General features: G+C 34.3%; 1 protein-coding gene across 2 annotated transcripts in view; it reads right to left on the bottom strand.

Moving 5' to 3' along the window:
* LOC116178595 (phosphoenolpyruvate carboxykinase [GTP]-like) overlaps nt 1–15,377 on the bottom strand; it is a 33,770-nt gene extending 18,393 nt beyond the window's left edge. Inside the window, exons 1-2 of one of the 2 annotated variants that reach the window (XM_031498144.1) lie at nt 15,250–15,377; nt 14,962–15,015 (exon numbers count right to left, since the gene is read on the bottom strand). In XM_031498144.1, the coding sequence (XP_031354004.1) occupies nt 14,962–14,987 (26 nt within the window). In that variant the 5' untranslated portion in view covers nt 14,988–15,015; nt 15,250–15,377. Of the gene's footprint in view, nt 1–14,961; nt 15,081–15,249 lie in introns of those variants that run through there. The other variant, XM_031498142.1, reaches the window with a different exon arrangement.
* Nucleotides 15,378–15,390: the final 13 nt, after the last annotated feature.

Genomic DNA, 15,390 nt, shown 5'->3' on the forward strand with positions numbered 1-15,390 from the left:
AAATAAGAATAAAACGTGGAAATTAATTGAAAGACCCAAAGACAGACCAGTTATAGATGTTAAATGGGTGTATAAAAAGAAAATGGATGGAACTTTTAAAGCGCGCTTGGTTGCTAGAGGTTTTCAACAGAAGGACAATATAGGTGATACTTATTCGCCTGTTTTTAAAGCTCAGACACTTAAAATTTTGTTAGCTTATTGTCATCAAAATGATTTCTTTATAGAGCAGATGGATGTAGAGACAGCTTTTTTGAATGGGAGTATTTCAACTGATGTGTATGTCAAACAAGCAGAAGGATATGATGATGGTTCAAATAGAGTTTTTAAATTGTATAAAGCTTTGTATGGCCTAAAAGAAAGTCCTCGTTTATGGTATGAATGCTTCCACCAGTATATGAGCAGTCTAAATTTTATTAGAAATAAATGTGACTATTGTTTGTATTATAAAATAAGTGAAAATGAAACCATTTATGTATTACTTTTTGTGGATGATCTTTTGATTTGTAGTAATGATGAAACCAGTATTTTCAACTTAAAAGCTAAATTGTCTTTACGTTTTAATATGAAAGATCTTGGCAAAATTAATAATTATATTGGTATTGAGATTAGATATGATGAACAGTCCAATATGCTGTTAAGTCAAAAATCATACATAGAATCATTAGCTGAAAGATATAATATTATAAACTGTAACAAAACCTTTTCTACACCAATGGAGGTAAATTTAAAATTACAAAAGACTGATAATTTAAATGTTAATCTTAAATATAGAAATATTATAGGTGCACTTCTGTATGTTAGCACTGCTACTAGACCAGACATATCTTTCAGTGTTAATTATTTAAGTAGATTTCAGAACTGTTGTGAAGAAACTCATTTTAAATATGCTCTAAGAATTCTTAAGTATCTGTATCAAACAAGAAACTTAAATTTAATTTATACTAAGAAGGGTGTAAACTGTAACCTTATTGATTGTTTCGTAGATTCAGACTGGGCAGGTGACACGAATGATAGAAAATCTACAACCGGTTATGTTATTAGATTGTATGAAAATGTCATATATTGGAAATCACGTAAACAAAATTCTGTCACTAAATCATCAACAGCAGCTGAGTATGTTGCATTATCTGAAGCTATCTCTGAAATTCTTATTGTAAAGAAAATTTTAGAAACATTTAAACTTACTTTAAATAACCCAGTTCGAGTTTATGAGGACAACTCTGGTGCTGTAGCAATAACTAAATGTGGTAATTATACCAAGAATGCTAAACATATTGAAATACAGTATCATTTTGTCCATGAGAATTATTTGGCTAAAGTAGTAGATGTAATTAAAATTAAATCTGATGACAATTTGGCAGATATTCTTACCAAAGCGTTGTGTAAGGAAAAATTCATTTATTTAAGAAATATGTTAAATTTACAGTAATATTTTCTTTTCTCTGTATTTATATTTTTGTTTGGAGCATAAAAGTAAGGAGGCGTGTTAAGTAAATCAAGTAAAATATACTTTTATGTTCCTAATGTTTTCTGTGTTATGGTTCCTTTAACTGATAGCGAGATGTCGCTGTGTGTACTATTTTGTAAAACGGAATTTCTGTTCTTTTTGTAGTTGCTTGAAAATGTTATAAGATGAAGGTCGTCATTGAATTGAATTGAACGCATTTGTGCAAATAAAGAATGTACGTTGTCTTTTGGGCATTATTATTTATTTTAACAAGAACATTCATGTAGAAAATTGGCATCTATAGACATGCACCAACCTGCAGGCTGTGCGAAGATGCGGACGAAACTGCGTACCACATCCTAGTACCAAAGATCATTATGATCTTTGTTTATACCAAATCTACACAGTCGAGATACCTAATCTAATCTAAACTAATCTACTCGTATATATTGTATTGTATTGTATCGGTGCTGAAATTTAAAGTCGCAAATAGATTGGGCAAAATTCACAAGCATTATTTGGATTCCTCATCAAAAAAAGTACAATAAAGCGATATCTTACAATTACAACTTGGCGCGAAATTCTAAATTTAACGTTACAACTAAATCGCATACTTTGGTGTGATAATCAAGGCATTGCCACTACCAATTAAAGGTATTATAGTGGAATTATGGGACTTACTGTACAATTAGTTGTACATTTATGGGTTTAGAGCAACATTAGTGGAATTATGGGGATGAAGTAGTAGGGGAATTAGCGGAATTAAAGTAGATTTAGTGGAATTCAATGTAAACTTAGAGTATTTAGACTGGAATTAGTGAACATGATTTTTGGGCTACACTTCCCGAGATCGACACAGTTTCTGATCCTTTGTCGTGGCTATACCTTTTACTGACAGATTGTGTTTAATAAAACCCCAATAGGGGGCCGATATAGTCGGAAATGGCCGACTATAGATTTTAATTATTTTCAGATGTTAAATTGACATTTTTAATTGGTTTGAATGAGTATAGCCTTCTTAAAATTTTAACCGTGATGGGAGATAAAGTGATCACTTTAACCGCAAGGGTGGATAAAGTGAAACAGATGATGATGCATTCTAATGACATCTGTCATTCTTATTTCACATGAAACGCGGAGCACGATATAAAATAGCGTTCAGAACATGACAATGCTGTTTCTATGGAAAGGACCGAGACTGCAGAACCTACGCTTGCTATTTTTGACGTCTAAATTAAATTCAGAATTGTCAGAAGCTTTACAATAATTTCTATGACTTCTGCTATAAAACAAAATGTTGTATTATACACGACGATAAAGGGAAACTAACCATCTTGTGAAATTGAATTCACTATTCACTATTCATAGTTAAAATATCCCGCTATCGTCTTATATAATAAATACCTAATCGACCACATCATGCTAAATACACTTTCCTATTGTATACCTGTGAAAGGGTATACCTATTTTCAGATTACGTCCAGCAGGCCAATCCACCAATATCTCGAAAATGCTTTAAGCACAACTCTAGATGTCATCAAAATGGAATGCGCGTAAGAGAGGCACGGCGCCAATTTCGGGTACCTACCAAAAAGTACATTGCAAGTATGAATACACGACAGAGTTAAGAAGGTCCCAGAAAAATTAGCCCTACAACGAATTTAAAATCTGAGGAGCCATCATTAGCATTGCTAGTTAATTGACTTTTGAGCTGTACAAATGTTTCCATCAAAAACATCTCGAAATTAGTCCTATGGAAAACGGAAGGTGTGACTAAATCGCGGAAGAATTGAATCGGCCGTGGTTTATAATGCGAGCCCGTAGAAGAACGCTTGTAAAAAGACGAGGAGTGTACATGTACCTATCGGGGGGTGTAATTAACAACTTTAGGGACGGGGCTACAAGATGTGGGGTAGGCGACATCTGGGCGCCATCTCCGAGCGTGTTATATTTCTCTTCGATTGTTTTCAAATAGGTGTCACCGCGCACAACTCTTGCGTTGTGGAATTTTGTTTTTTTTTCTTAGGGGAGAAATGAACCACCTTGTGCACGGCGCGCTTCGAGAGGTAGTCGACTTTGGACAATTCAAGATAAGTCGTTTACTAAACAGCGCTATTACGACAGAGAACAATGATTCAACTCGAGAACAAAACGAAGGACAAGGGCGCCATGGAAAATGTGGTTTTCACGATGAAAAAGTCATTCTTAGTCGAATGAAGAATTTGAAAAAAGTTGCAAAAACAATAATATCAATGTGGGCAATAACGAAATAGGGATCGATCCATCATTATTCTGAGGCAGCTCTTTACTCAAATAATGCATAAAATTTGAAAGAAATGTTTTCGTGGGCAGGGTCTAAGATAAGAATGTCTATCATGGGGATATACAAAACTATAGAAGATACGACGATAGTCAAATTACAGAAAAGGTGCGCAATTAAAGACTTATCATCATGCTTAAAAAAACAGAACATTCCGATTCTTACGAAGATATGCCGGAAGACCCGAAATTTGCCGATTTCGTTTTTTCTGAAGCTATTTGAACAGACATTGCTTCTCTAAAACTTGTGGCGGAAAATTAATCCTTGATGGTAAAGAATTTACTGAGATTAAATCAGCTGGCTTACCCAAAGTAATTAAATGCAATAATTAACAAACTGCGTATGTAATTTGTTACTGTTGTTAAAGGTTTCAAAACAAAAGCGCATTGAACCCGCTTTACCGTTTATCTGCACTCTGTGGTACGATCGAGAAAAAATTCAATGTCAAGTAACTTCTACAGATTAGATATCCAGTATCTTTATGAAATGGATAGGTACAAGTACAACGTAACTCAAAACAGGGATAATATTGAATTGTACCAGAGCAGACCAGAACCGACACGTTGCAAAATATCTATTTTAAAAACGGTTAAGGTTATGGACATTGTACCTAGACCTAGAGTAACTACGGGTAAATATACCCAAGGTGCAGTACTGATAGAATTGAGGCATTTTTGAGTATTAACCAATCGAAATTCTGTCAAATTACAGTCAACTAAAAGCTGCTAGCAAATTGGTCATGAAATTTTTGAACCAGTCGATTTGGTGCTCTTTAAGTATATCATTATGAAATCGTCAACTATAGTAGTCGAATCGTTTGTAAACATGATTCTTAATTTTATATTTCAAGGTTGTTTTGTATGTATTATATTATTCAAAAGGCTCGCCATGTCTATTTTTAAGCAGATACTGAATTATTTCAGTTTTGTCCACCGATAAAAATTCAGCTACTTCGTTTGATTCTTTATCTTTCGTTGCGGGGAATGCATTTTTTAATTCATTTCTAATCATTAGGTTGCCATACCGTTATATTAAGGAGCACTGTCCTATTCTGCCCCATCAAGTCAAAAAGTAAAATGTTCGCTACCAGGACCTATACTGTCGCCATAAGTACCTGAACACCCCATGTACTTTTGATCAATTTTGATGAAATTTTCAGGAAAATTATATTTATTTTGAAATAAGAAACTAGGAAAACATGTATACAATTACAACAAATTCTAACAACACTAATAATGTGTAGATCATTCCATCGATTCTTGCGCACTCGTGGAGATGCGCCTCTGAAAACGGGCAAGCTTATCGATGAAGATTAAAAAAAGATTCATCGAAATAGGTTCAGTTTAACGGGAGATTTGTTTTGAAGTTGATCGGGTTAGAGCAAAAACTCCGAATTTAGATCAATTAGCGACGTCAATCATTTGGTCTATGAATCGCTCTTCTTTTTACTGTAACGAACTCCATACCTCCCGTTCAGAGGTATGGGCCAATGTTATAAAAGTACTTAGCGGGATTCATCTCGAAATGCAACTTTAGTCTAAGGGCTACCGTATCCAGGACCTTAGAAACATCTGGATTGAAAGAAGTCGAGCTGATTAACGTGTATTTGATCATTTGATGTACTTTATGTAAGAGACTTCTGGATGTTTCACATTTTACAAGTGGGAAAGGGCGTGGGGTCGGTCACTCTTAAATTTATCAAATTTTGCATTAGATTAACGTCAGGTTAAAATTATTAAAATTCGGCAATTATTGCTTGCGAGGTTTGCTCTTTATTTGCGCGGGAGCATTCGAGTGACAAAGTCACAAACTTAATGGTTTAAAAGTTGACAAAGAAAATGCACTCCCATGTCATTTGTCAAGTTTTGCAACTTCTACTGGGTAAATTCAAGAATTTTGATGTTATTATGAAAAGTTGAAGAAAAAACTTTTGATTAATTAAACCCAATTGTGGATTAGTCGCATTAGCTAGTCCTGAAAATTGAAAAACCAAAAACGCATAAGAGATCGCAGAGGTAAAAAAAATGACGTATGCAATTATTGTAAGAAAAAAGGACATTGGGCTACTACATGCAAGAAATGGATTACTGATGGAAGACTTTGATCTTCCCATCTCACCTGAACAGCGAAAAGGAAAAAGAAACAGAATTTAAAATTAAAAAGACAAACCCCCAGGTTTAATGTTGAGCTCAGAGCTATTAGTTAGTATTCCTTGATGACTATCATTTAACTGTTAACGCATTTTAAAATTGAAGATTAAAAATGACATTGGGTTACAAAAGCTTGCTTTCATAATATCGTAGAATTGGTTGAAATAAGTATGAGCAATTGACGTCATAGGCAACGAAACAAGTACAAAGATCACCATATTTCGATAACTGTAAACATTAGGTTGATGATGAAAGTCAGCTGGATAATGTCCTGTTTGTTATTCCAAAAAAATATGGCGAAATTCTTGATATAGTATGCATAAAACTCGGACGGATTTAGAACGATTATGCCACTTTTGATATTATTGGTGCTTGCCAACGGTATCTTCGTAACGTATTCCACGTTGGTAGAAGATCCCATTTACCATAGCGATATATGGATTAGACTGTTATTAACCAAAATAATTACTTTAGTTGTAAATGATTTGATTTATAAACCAAAAAGTGTAAATCTTTTATTCCTACTTGTAGGTAACATGGTGTGCAGTTTGATTCCAAATTTATATAGGTAATAAAACCTAACAAAGATAGGGAGTGAAAGGTTAAATTTATTATCTGGCATTAAAAACATGCAAGCTCTTAGCGAGTGCATAATTTTTGGGTCTGCCCGTCTATCCGTTAGCACAATATCTCGAAAACTAATGGACCGATTACCATTAAATTTTGTAGGTGGATTCTTTATCAAATTTGTAGATCGGAGTTCGAGAATTGGCAATGTAGGCCAAAAAAAATAAGGAACGCGCTTTTGACATCACCGTTAGTTATGAACCGAACTGCTGTAATTCAAAATGAGCACAGCTTTGGCCATTAATACGCAATGCCATACCCAGGAACTCGTTGGCTATATTTGTTTAATTTATTTAGATATAAGCATTATTTTTATTAATTATTAATTTATGATACTGCTGCTGTTTCCAGATAAAACGTTGTCAGTACCACGTAATGCTAAGAAACCATTTACTGACCTCTGCACCGTTCGAATTTTTTCAAGATTGTCCTCGGTTTGAATCGCGTAGTAAGTCAAACTTATTAATTAGTATCTTTTTATTAGCCCAGTGATAGTCCGATCGGGGAATGCGTACAGAAATGTTGATATTTATCAGACTAATGCGGCACAGTTATATTTAAGACAATATAGCCGTAGCACTTCTGGTAATTCGAAACACCGTTTTATATGGGTGGTCATGGTAAATAGAGTAATTGCCTCATTGGCAGAGATCATAATAGGTTTTAGTGTTTGTCGTTATTCTTGAATTTAAAATGGGTACGTAAAGTTTGTTATAATGAAAAATGTTAGTCAATATTACACATAAGACCAGAAAAAAATTGAATCAAAATCCACACGTGGGTGTGGGTCAGCAACTCCAAATAGCTTTATGGTGATGCTGATTTAATTGGCATGAGTATTTCACAGGCAACGTTTGAATGAATCTTTGAAAACATGAAACCGTTGAGTGAAGGATGAAACGATGAGTGCAACTGTGTTTGAGTAATTGTTTTTAAATAAATGACATTTGGCATGTTACTAACTTATATGTTTTTTATAGCACTGACATTGAAACTGTTTCTAAGGTTTATTTAAACTGGATTGGTAAGTTATTATAAAATTCAGTGTTCTTAAATCTTAATAAAGTACGTAGTCAGTGCTAATGTCCTTTCTATACGCTGATTCATTTTTCGTACATAATTTTGTTCATTCTATTACCACAGTTGCTACATACGCCAACCTTGAGAAATATTTTGCTCCCATGGATAAAATCAGATTCAGTGTAATAAAAATCTTGGAGAATCTTGCCCAGTAAAATCTCTCGCCCTTAAGTCGCTCCTTTTAAGTACGTATATGAATATATGTTGTAAATGTTTTGTTTTGCGGGAAATTCACACTATCCGCACTGACATAGTACGCTACACAAATATTTTCACTTGTCATAACAGCATTTCTGGAAAGAATTTATAGAGAACTTTCAGTATCAAAATATGATACCACACATATCCAAAAAACAGTCCAACGCAAAGTTTTAAGTCTGAAAAGGAGTCGCACCGTGCACATCAAAGACCAGTTGGGCCTTGGACTCTCTCTCTCTCTCTCCACTAATTTTCTCTTAAAATGCAATATTGTACATAAAATTAATATAAAAAAATCTGACCTAAAATAGTTTTTCATAATGTTTGTTTTTAATTAAATTTGTTGTATATTGTGCTTTAGAAACCACATTCTAATAATTTTCACATCACATTTTAATCCTTATAGTACTCTTTGCTTATAGTTCAAGATTTGCAGAAACAATTTATAACTATATTTCAAAAACTTCTTTCACCTTTGAATTATACACAAAAGATTGTCATTGCAACCGAAAGTCTCCTTTATTAAGTTTCAGCAGTTTCAGAGAATGTATTATGAGTTTTAATATAATATTAACTGTTTACTAATAATTTACTTGCATTTAAGAACAACAAACATGTCCAAAAAATGTATACTTTTTAAAAACGGTATGAATTACGTTGAGCATGTTTCCCATAAAAGAGTTACTGTGAGATAGGCAACACACAATACTCATAACCTTTCGCAAGTCCACGTCAAAGGCCAAAGCCAAAGCTTCACGTGCAATCTGCGCATAGGCGCGTTCTGATGGTTGTCAACAAACAGGATGAATACGCAATCACTTCCCTTTCGCGATTCTCATCTACTTGGAAAAGAGCTGCCCCTAAGCACCCTAAGCTTTGAATCCGTAAGTTATAATAAGAACTGCTAACTGCATTTACAATGATGGTTTTATTTAAATCAAAAAAGGGCAAACAGGGTGCATAATCCCATAAAAACTGTCTTTTGGTCAGCACCCCACATTTAAAAACGCTGTCCTGTCTTAGTAAGCTACTTATGGGCTGTAGAATCTCTGCTTTATTTGGGACAAATCTAGTAGCAAAGTTAATGATCCCTAGCAGTTGCAGAATTCTTTTTAGCGCATTTCCACAAAAATAAAAATAAAATGCGCTATTGTGGACACTTTGTCCGTCCGTCCGCTCGTTCGTTCAGACGCTACTAGTTCTTCATCTTAAGATCTATTATTCTACTTTTTTCGCTATTTGGTTCGTTATGGTGTCGAGGCTTGCACTAAGGAAGGAATTTTTTCTGCGTTTATTCCTAAAAAAGTTATTGTAAAAACAAAAAACCGTTTTTACATGTTCCATAATTTTACACTTTTGCCGTTTATTAACGATTATAATTTTATATTGCTATCTGTCGTCTGTCTGTTGGTCTGTCCGTCTGTTCCTTTGTCTGTCTGTCCCTCTATCTGTCCGTGTAAACGATAACTTTATTTAGAAATGTCCGATCGCTTTGAGATCTCCGTTAATTATAAACTGAATTGCATGAAATTCAATATGGGCATAGCTTTAGTCATATAATATAATACGAAATTCCAAAAGTTGAGTCGAATCTTCTCGGTGCCCTTTTCGTATCTCGACCATTTATAAACCGAATTGCAAACTTTTTTATTTAGGGAAGTATTTAAATGAAATTTGATACATAGCCACTTAGAATAAAGGAAAATCTAATGCCAGTTTCCAAATTTAGGTTTGCGCATGCGCAGTTCCAACTTTCTTATTTAGGAAAACATTGAAATGAAATTCTTCTTATAAACTGAAATTGAAGTAGCACGTCAAAAATGGATTGCACATATGCAACGCTATCTTTCATATTTGTGGCCGGATTTTTACGATTTTAACGGAAGTTGCATCTTACAAATGGGAAATGAATGCAAGTGGAAATGCGCTTTATGTAAATTTACATAAATTACTTTTTAACTTGTTTATCTGTCGGTTTTGGAAACTTTTCGATAGCACCCACACTGTCGGGATCAATGGAAATACCTTCTGACGGAAGTAATTTTACTTTCGAGACTCCAATCTAACACTTCTGTTTGTTCAAAATTATGCCTTCTGACTTCTGAGTGCAACCTTGCCAATACTTTTCTAAGTATTGGGGTTGAATATATTAGCAAGTCATCAACATGAATTACCACACCTTTAATATCACTTACAATTATTGAAAATCTAGAACTAAAATACTCGGGTGCGCAAGATATACCAAATGGTAAACGTGCAAACATATAAATCTACCAAAACGTGTGATGAATGCGGTGGAACCCCGAATTAGCGTCTAACCATTAACCTTATTCAACGTAGTCTCGACCTTTGGTATTGGAAAATTAATACACTCTTATTATTTAGCTGTGAGTAATCACAACACAACACAACACAAACGTATTGAATTACCTTTGTTTACTCAATTTTCCAAGCGATCTAGTAAAGGCAAAGGTAGCACTCCAAGTACAGGGTGGTTCAAATTCGCGGGTCACTATTTGAATCTCCGCAACTGTGAGGGATACAGTGTTGTCCCTTTTTGTGACTTAAAAAGCGCACATAAATAAAGCTTTCCTGTCTGATCGTTCAGTTGTGGTCAAAATCGGTAACGTATCAAACAGAAACTAAATATTCTTACTGCTTAGATATAATATACTGATCAATGAAGTACACTGTCAAAACGATTTAGGAGTCACAATAAATAATAAATTACATCTGATGTAATTACTTTCATCGTTTTGTTGCCTCGAATAGATTTTGTTTTGTTTTTTTAAATTCATCATAGCCTACTTGATTAAAATACAAAAACCGTTGATATAACTGGTATTTTATTTTCAATCTTATGCTATGATAACTCGTTGAAAAGAGAATTAAAAAATCTGTCAAATAATCTAAAAATCCAATATGGCGCCTATTTAAAGGAAGTTCCTCAAAGGCCATCTTGAATTTTTTTTTGACATCAATTCTAAATTAGGCGTATTAATATATATATTTTTATATCTCTTGTACTTTCGATGATATAAGACATTAAAGGAAATGATAACTTTAGTTTTTTTGAATTTACGTCGAACCTATTCGACATTTTGAATTTCCACAAAGAAATTTTAAATAAACATCTAAAACTGCAAAACATTGTCCATTTAACCAATTCTCTATATTTCATAATAAGAAAGCTACCCGTGCAATCCCACCCGATCTGGGACACACTGTATAGGGTGGTCCGTATAAAAAATGTAGTTTAGGGTCGCACACAAAACCAAATACCCTGTACAAAAACTGTGTCTCGCGATGGATTCTACATACAAAAGTGCTCTATCAAAGATTTTGCGGTAATCAATTATTTTTAATAATTAAGAAAGATATGGGCCATCAAAGAAATCGACGAAATTCGAGAAACACCCCCTAGCGACCAAACATTAGAGATAGCTGAATTCTGTTTGCGCAGCCCAGACACCAAGGTCCATTTTTTAGCGCATTCCACAAAAATAAAAAAAAATGGCGCATTTGTGGTCACTTGTCCGTCGGTTTCCGTCCGGCTAACTTTGCGACGCTACTTCTTTATCTTAAGAGCTATTGTTCTACTTTTTTCGCTATTTGGTTCGTTATGGTGTCGAGTCTTGTACCAAGGAAGGAATTTTGTCTGTACCGCTTACAAAAAAAGTTATTGCAAAAAAAACAAAAAACCGTTTTTTACATGTTCCATAATTTTACACTTTTGCCGTTTATTAACGATCCTAGAGATCGTTTATAATTTTGCATTGCTATCTGTCGCCTGCCGGTTGGTCTCTTCGTCTGTTCCTTTGTCTGTCTGTCCATCTATCTGTCCGTGTGAACGATAACTTTGTTTAGAAATGTTCGATCGTTTTTACATCTCCGTTAGTTATGAACTGAATTGCATGAAATTCAATATGGGCATAGCTTTAACCATATAATACGCAATGCCAAAAGTTGAATCGAATCGATTCAAAATGCACAGTGCCCTTTTCGCATCTCGACCATTTATAAACCGAATTGCAAACTTTTTACTTATAAAAGTATTTGAATGAAATTTGATACATAGGCACTTGGAATAAAGGAAAATCAAACGCCAATTTCAAAATTTGGTTTTGCGCATGCGCAGTGCCGACTTTTTTATTTATGAAAGAATTTAAACGAAATTTGATACATAGGCACTTGGGATAAAGGAAAATCAAACGCCAATTTCAAAATTTGGTTTTGCGCATGCGCAGTGCCAACTTTTATTTATGGAAGAATTTAAACGAAATTTGATACATAGGCACTTGGGATAAAGGAAAATCAAACGCCAATTTCAAAATTTGGTTTTGCGCATGCGCAGTGCAAACTTTTTTATTTATGGCAGAATTTAAACGAAATTTGATACATAGGCACTTGGGATAAAGGAAAATCAAACGCCAATTTCAAAATTTGGTTTTGCGCATGCGCAGTCCCAACTTTTTTATTTATGGAAGAATTTAAACGAAATTTGATACATAGGCACTTGGGATAAAGGAAAATCAAACGCCAATTTCAAAATTTGGTTTTGCGCATGCGCCGTGCCAAACTTTTTTATCTATGGAACTATTTAAGTGAAATTTGATACTTAGGCGCTTGGAACAAAGGAAAATCTAACATTAGTTTTAAAATTTAGGTTTGCGCATGCGCAGTTCCAACTTCCTTATTTAGAAAAGCATTGAAATGAAATTCTTCTCATAAACTGAAATTGAAGTAGCACGTCAACAATGGATTGCCCATGTGCAACGTTATCTTTCATATTGTGGCCGGATTTTTACGATTTTAACAGAAGTTGCATCTTACAAATGGGAAATGAATGCAAGTGGAAATGCGCTTTATGTAAATCGTTTACGATTACTTTTTAACTTGTTTTCTTTTGAAATAAACGGTGTTTCAATAAGAAGGTGTCCAAATTGGACCACACTGTATAATATATTTAAAAAATAGGACACTTAGAACGGACTTGGGTGCATAGTTATTCATTACTGTTCATAAAAATGTTTGTTTTCTTTGTTTAATGTCGTTGGGTCTGATTTTAATACGACCGTTTGGTCAAGGTTATATTTGTTTATTTTATGTTTAAATGATATGGATTTTCGTGGAATCGTTAAAGTTAAGAATTTATTCTATTTCTAATTTTTATTTGCTATCAGTTGCTTGTTAGTTCAAATGTGACAGTTCGAGTTAATTTATTAGGTTTACCTTTTATGTGTGAGAGATAAGAGAATTGTTTTGGAGATACCGTGCTCATTTAATCATTATTTAAAAAAATGTATTTCTTTGGTAGAAATTATTTCTTTAATGTGCGTGTCTACGTGACATCACTAAGGTTCGTCCTTTCGCTATTGTCGTTGTTATGCAGTCCTTATTGGCTGTCTTAGTTTTTCGAAAATTAACGGGGATTTGTGTTTAAATAGGTACTACAATTTCGTGGGTTGTGAAAATACCTTTAAAATGGTACCATACATCCACTTCCGGTTGCGGTAAACCCGGAATTTTACTCCATCGCTCAGTTCGTAAATACTCCTCGAGAATAATAGCTATCATTATTGACTCGTGATATAATCTACTGTTATAAGTGACCTCACTGTATGGAGCTTTCGTTATAGCGCGGAAGTGCATTCGGGGCATTGCGTAGACGTATTCCGTTGGTAGTCAGTAACAAATTAATTCTTCTAAACAGTCTGTTGACTATGGCTCTTGCAACACATCGCACCACTCTACACACAGAAGCCTTAGAAATTCCATGCATTACCGCTATACCATGATATTGGCCACCATTGCCAAACCAATGCAATGCTATGAGTAGCTATAGCCTTATGGTTAGTGCACGGTTTCTTCTGGTTGCTCGAGATCAACTACCGCTTGATGAACCAGTTCCACAGCAGATGTGGAAAGACGAAAACTTTCCTTGAATTGGAAATATTCTAATTGGTCAAAATTAACACGCTCCTTAAATTTTCTCCTAGGTCCTTCATTGTCACTTTCATCACTTGAGAAAATCCTATTGTGTGGAAACATTGTACTGTAGACTCTGACACGTGACAAATATGCAAAATATGCAAAGTGGAGATGATTAACAGACGAAATGCTACGTTGACTAAAATATTTTATGAAACAGATAGTTTTTGCACTTCAAAATTATGCAAATGAAAAGTGACAAGAGAAAAGTTGCAAAGTACCTTCATGGTAGTCTAATTAAAGGTCTCAACGAAAGTAACCGTTTTCTACCAACTACTGCCCTTCTTTCTATCCTCTTATCAAAAGACGGGGTTAGAGGGTACTAGTGTTCTAACGAAAGGTCTCAAGGAATTAATTTCTACCAACCTCGACCTCTTATCGTGATCGGATAATATTCCCTTATATCTCCAGAACGGATTGTCAGAAGAAAGGATTCACAAAGGGTAATTGGGACGTCTGGAAGAAATATATTCATTGGTGACGTGATGCTAAAACTTTAAGAGCGAATATCTCGAAAACGGTTTGTCGGAGGAAAGTACTCACAAAGGCAAAATCTGCAGAATGGAGTGTCGGAGGATTTTGAATGTATGCCAGGCGGTCTTTAATTTTTTGTGTATAAAGTGCTTCCTCCCCTTATAACCAACCATTACTAAGCTATTTCGGTTTTAAAAAATGCGCTTTATCGGCACAAGAGTTGTGTACAATTTATATGTAGGTACTTGTTACCCTATGGCCGGAGTCACGTAACATTGTATAAGATCAGATGAACTGTACATATATAGTGCACTTTTTCATTTGTTAATCACTAAAATACGATACTCTGTAAGGTCAATACAACGTATTAACAGTTCCACGACCGCATCTTACGTAAAAATTCGGTTGTTATCGTTTATATTGACATTATTAGTGCAAAGAGTAAATATCTTGATATGGGTTACGGTTCAAAAGGGTGACCAAATGTAATTAAAATACTCCTCGTAGTAACAATAAACTTTAAACGTAACATTAGCATTACTAGGTACGCAACAAAGGTGATGACGCCTAAAAATTGGCACGACGGAAGGAAATTGTTCTGTAGTTTGTTACACAAAATGATGAATGAAGAATTAAATGCGTGTGTAGCTAATAATTTACGAAAAGAAACTTACCTTCTCAACAAGAGTATTCGCACCATTTTTACAAATTTTGAATGATAATTAAACCTGTAATATAATATAATTACAACAGGTTTTAATGGTCGGTATTTCAAATTAATATCTTGTGTTGTAGTTCTGCTTTCAAAATAATCGCATTCTTGTTGCGCGATTAATAGATTTGGTGGCCTTCGATAAATTATCTTGAAAAAATTATCCCCCAACGTAATAAGATCATCGTCAAAGACAAAGAATTTTAAAAGCATAACCGCAATTAGCGTCCGAAACGAGAAAGTTACTTACGTGCGTAAACGAAGGTTCCTAAAATTTTATTTACACAAATTTTTTAACCAAATACACGTTATCAAAGCAGTAACATACTGAAATAAGTAATTCGACAGAGACTAATTATAATAACGATTAGTCTTTGGTAAGGTTTATATG

The sequence above is a fragment of the Photinus pyralis genome, unplaced genomic scaffold (genome assembly GCF_008802855.1).
Source record: "Photinus pyralis isolate 1611_PpyrPB1 unplaced genomic scaffold, Ppyr1.3 Ppyr1.4_LG8, whole genome shotgun sequence".
Lineage (NCBI taxonomy): Eukaryota > Metazoa > Arthropoda > Insecta > Coleoptera > Lampyridae > Photinus > Photinus pyralis.